Source organism: Momordica charantia (genome assembly GCF_013281855.1).
Source record: "Momordica charantia cultivar OHB3-1 chromosome 9 unlocalized genomic scaffold, Mcharantia_2.0 BLBB01000009.1, whole genome shotgun sequence".
NCBI classification, from domain to species: Eukaryota; Viridiplantae; Streptophyta; class Magnoliopsida; order Cucurbitales; family Cucurbitaceae; genus Momordica; species Momordica charantia.
In genome coordinates, this window is record NW_028275167.1 from 5131441 (window position 1) to 5136300 (window position 4860).

Consider the following 4860-nt stretch of genomic DNA (forward strand, 5'->3'; position numbering starts at 1 on the left):
AATTTAATTCTAGAAGCGAAGGAGATATACAATATTCATCTTATAACCTATTTACATTCTCTTTCATTTATAAGGCCATGAATCTTTTTTAGAGCAATTTATAAGGTCACAATTAATGCAAATATGATCATAGTTTAGTTTAGCGATTAAGGTATTTGCTACTTCTCTAATTTCTTTCTCGTTCTTGTTGCTTATTTATTTTATTTTTTTCAAAATTTCTACAAAACTTTACAAACGATAATTAAAAATGAAAAACTTGAAATATAAACAAAATACTTATGTTTTAGGAAAAAAAAAACTAAAACGAAAAATAAAGATGTTACCAAACAAGTCCTTAAATTTTAATTCACCTAAAAGATTTTTATAGCAAAATTACAAAATTAGTCCTAGGTGGTGAAGCTTAAATTATTGATAAAAGGGCAAAGAATGTAAAGAAAATTGAAGGAGAGCCCATGAATTAAAGAGAGAATAGAACCATTTACAAAATAAAGCATGACAAGTAGCCTTCAATCTTTAGTGTGAAAGGGTTCCATCAAAATAAGATCTACAAGTAATAAGGGCACATAGATCATTTTAGGACAAATTCAATGAAACCCTAAAATGACAACTCATTAGAAAGGAGATAAATAATGGTTACTTGGAGATAGCCACTCATTAAATTCGAAAATTAAATTTAGGATATTCTAAATTCATATTTGATATTCTATTTTTTTTTCATGTTCTTTTTAGTACAACGTATGAGAGTAGAGATTCGAACTCACGATCTTTTAGTCGAAGGTAGGTACCTTAACTAGTTGAGCTATACATTAAATTCACAACCTTTTTTTCCCTCATATTAAAACAAAAGAGTGAAGATTTAAATCCAAAATATATTAATATCTTGATAAGTTGAGTGACCCTCAAATTTGCGATATATGATATTTCTATATTATACTTTAATTATTTTCTTAATATTTCTCCGACTAAAAGATTATGAGTTCGAGTCTCCATCCGCACATATTATTGTGCTCGAAAAAATATATAATTCATTTAATGTTCAAATATTAAAAAAAATTATCGTACAACTACAAAGTTTTGCCTACTATCCCATTCGCAAAATATTTAAATTAAACTATAAAGTTTTATTTTTTAGAGAAAAAAAAAACTATGTAGTTTAACTCTTAAATGTTACGAAAAGGAACTACAAAATTATTCAAACTTCACCAATAAAATAATGTAAGTTATTACAACTTCAAAAATTAATAGAAATCTATAATTATTAACATCAATTTTTTTTAAAGTATATCAAAATTAGGATATTAAAATTTTCTTGATATTTTAATATTTTAATATATTAATGGATTTTATATTCTTGTAGTATTACAAATAAGTTAGATAAAATATAAAATAATATCCATGAAATATCATGGATTTGAACATTATATTAATATTATTAATTTTTAATGTATTTCAAAATGGTAAATTGTTTATTTGAATTGAATAACTCGTTATAAATTTTGTTTTATAAATTAAAAAAATATCCATCAATATTTATTTTTATAAAAATTGAGACATCTGTTAAGATCCAGATTTAAAATTCAAGTGTGAACACAAACAAAAGAATTCTCATTAATTACAAAACTGTTCACAGGTAACTAGAAATTTTGCCTTCTCGAGAAAAATGAAAAAACACAAAAGACATTAAATTTTGAAAAGCTAACTCATCTAACGAATGTACTAATTTGACTGAATTAAATTTATCTTTCAGAATTAAAATTTTGAGATTAAATTTTGACTAAATAATAAATACAAAAGCATAAAAAAAGGATTTTTTCTAATAAATTATTTGAGGTGCATTAGAACATTTTTGATCTTTTTACTTTAGTTCTCCTACTTCCATATATACTCATTTGTTCTCTAAAGTTTAAAATTTACAACAATTCTATATTTGTAACAATTTTATCATTATCATGAAAATTTATATTAATTTATAATAAAATTTCTTGTATACTCTAGACTAAATATAATTATAAGAACTAACAACCTAAACACTTAGGGTAAACAATCGGTGATCGGAAAACAGGATTAAATGAGCAAAGTTGTTTAGATGTTTAATAGTATATCTGTAAATGAGTGATAATTACCAATTAAATATTTAGTTAAATCTAAAATATTATTAATTAATTTATTAACATATATGTTAAATTCTGTATAATTATTATTTTGCATTTTTTTTAGTTTAAATAAAATGATATGAATTTATGACATTATACAATATATTTATCAAAGTTTTTATGTAATGTAAGTATATATTTTAAAGTTTTAAATTCAGAAATTGAAAACACTAAAAACATGTATTTATTGATTTAATAAATCTAAAACAAGAAGAATAAACGGGAGGGTTTATAATTAAAGTTTTATTGATTAAATGATTATAAATTTTAATATCCGAGTCATTAATTTAAACCATAAGGGTTAATGTGGTTATTATGAAATTACATTAGTGCCATCGCGAGTTAAAAAAATGTTAATTTATTAAGAAAATAGTAAAAAAGGAGGAGAGAAAAAAAACAATCGAGTGATGTGAAAAAGGCCTACAAGTGCAGAATACGTACACGAGTACCGTCTGGCCAAGTGGGTCCCACCGCTCATCCTGATAACTGACAGCGACAGCTGTTTCCTTTTCTATCCCACATAATTTATAATAATAATAAAAATTATTATTATTATTTTCCTTTTAAAAAATGACAGTAAATAAATATTTTTAATCAATCCCTTAATTACTTATCTCTAATTTATTCAACTGTTGAATTTAAAATACATTTTATAATTATGATTTCTCTTCGCTGTGGATTTCTATGGTGGAAAACCCAAAAGCTGAAAAGCAAAAAAAAAAAAAAAAAAAGAAAGAAAAAAAAAGCCCTCTCTCTCTCTCTTCCTCTCTCTGTTTGTACAGCTTCGTCTCTGGTTCTGTGTTGGCCTTCTCCTCTTCCCGGGAGTCGATACAGTGCGAGAGATCGAGGAGGAAGAAGAAGAAGAGGGAGAGGTCGGAGAAGGAGGAGGATTTTCACACTTCCCGGCCGCCGGCGAACCAGTTGCGGTGAGTCTTCGCCTTCTGTTTTGCTTTTTCCATCCATGTCCACTATTATATGGCGAGTATTTCTGCTCTGAGGTCGCTTTGTTTCCACGCCATCCTTCGCTACTTTGATTCACTCATGCAGAAGCAAGAAATTCGATTCCATTTCTCTGTTTGATGCTCAAGTTTGATATCCTGTTTTTGTTCCCCCCTTTCTGATTTCAACTCTGGCAGACCCTAAACAAACCCTAGGTTTTGTCCGGATTCCAATTCGGCATTCTCTGGACAATAATCCGTTCGTTTTCAAGTCGAGGAGGAAGGGGAAAACAGCGATTCGCAGGGTGAAGATGTTGTGGATTATGAGATTCTCCGGATTCTTCTCTGCGGCTATGTTGATGGTAATTCTCTCTCCGTCTCTCCAGTCATTTCCTCCGGCGGAAGCCATTCGGTCTTCGCACCTCGAGTTTAACCTCCGCCAGTCGGTTCCGCTCTCCCTCTCCGATTCGCGAAGCCGGTTTCTGTTCCGTAGGTCGCCGTCGTATCGCAATGCCGACCAATGCAGTTCCGGTGACTCGAGATTTTCTGGTAAATTTGGTGTGTGCGATCCGAGTTTGGTTCATGTTGCGATTACGCTTGATGTTGAATATCTCCGCGGCTCCATCGCCGCCGTAAATTCGATTTTGCAGCATTCGCTCTGTCCAGAGAGCGTCTTCTTCCATTTCCTTGTTTCCGAGACGAATCTGGAAGCCGTGGTTAGATCCGCCTTCCCTCAGCTGAAGTTCAAGGTCTATTTCTTCAATCCGGCCATTGTTCGGAATCTGATTTCGACTTCGGTGAGGCAAGCTCTCGAGCAACCGCTCAATTACGCGAGAAACTACTTGGCGGAGCTTCTAGAGCCCTGTGTTCGCAGAGTCATCTATTTGGACTCCGATCTCGTCGTTGTGGACGATATCTGGAAGCTTTGGACTACGAATTTGGGTTCTAGAACCATCGGAGCGCCGGAATACTGCCACGCGAACTTCACGAAATACTTCACTTCGCGATTCTGGTTGGATAAGCGGTATTCCGGCACGTTCCTCGGCCGGAAGCCGTGTTACTTCAACACCGGCGTTATGGTCATAGATCTCGTGAAGTGGAGGCAGGCCGGGTACACCAAGCGGATCGAACGGTGGATGGAGATTCAGAAAAACGATCGGATCTACGAGCTCGGGTCGCTTCCGCCGTTCCTGTTGGTGTTCGCCGGAGCGGTTGCCCCGATTGAACACCGGTGGAACCAGCACGGGCTCGGCGGCGACAATGTGAAAGGAAGCTGCCGGAATCTACATGCCGGCCCGGTGAGCCTTCTCCACTGGTCCGGAAGTGGCAAGCCATGGGTGAGGCTCGACTCGAAGAATCCCTGCCCTCTGGACACTCTCTGGGCTCCATACGATTTGTACGGCCACTCTCTCTGAACCACCGACGAACTCACCACCGCCGGTAACCAAAAAAAACCCTCCCTCTTCCTCCCCCTTGTTCTTCCCCTTCCCCAAGGACTGTTTTGTCTCCTAATTTAGTCCTTCAAAATTTCCCATTCTTTTCCCCCTGTTTTTTTTTTCCTTTCTCCATTAATTCATATTTTCTTCTTCCTTTCTCTTTCTTTACAGATTTTTTCTTTCTTTTTTTTTTCCCTTTTTGGGGGTTATTGACTTATCTTCATCATCATCTTCTTCTTCTTCTCCTCTTCTTCTTCCAGACCATTTGTATTTTTAGTACCCCATTATTGTTATTCCTTGTTCAGAAAATAAGAAATAGAATCGATTGCCAAA

The 4860-nt window shown here is 34.0% G+C and overlaps 1 protein-coding gene across 1 annotated transcript; it reads left to right on the plus strand.

The window, feature by feature from the left end:
* Positions 1 to 2816: 2816 nt before the first annotated feature.
* Positions 2817 to 4860, plus strand: LOC148208865 (putative galacturonosyltransferase-like 7). The gene is made up of 2 exons (XM_088118056.1): positions 2817 to 3079; positions 3290 to 4860. Exon 2 carries the CDS (start codon positions 3403 to 3405, stop codon positions 4504 to 4506), a length of 1104 nt encoding a protein of 367 aa, XP_087974182.1. The 5' UTR covers positions 2817 to 3079; positions 3290 to 3402; the 3' UTR covers positions 4507 to 4860.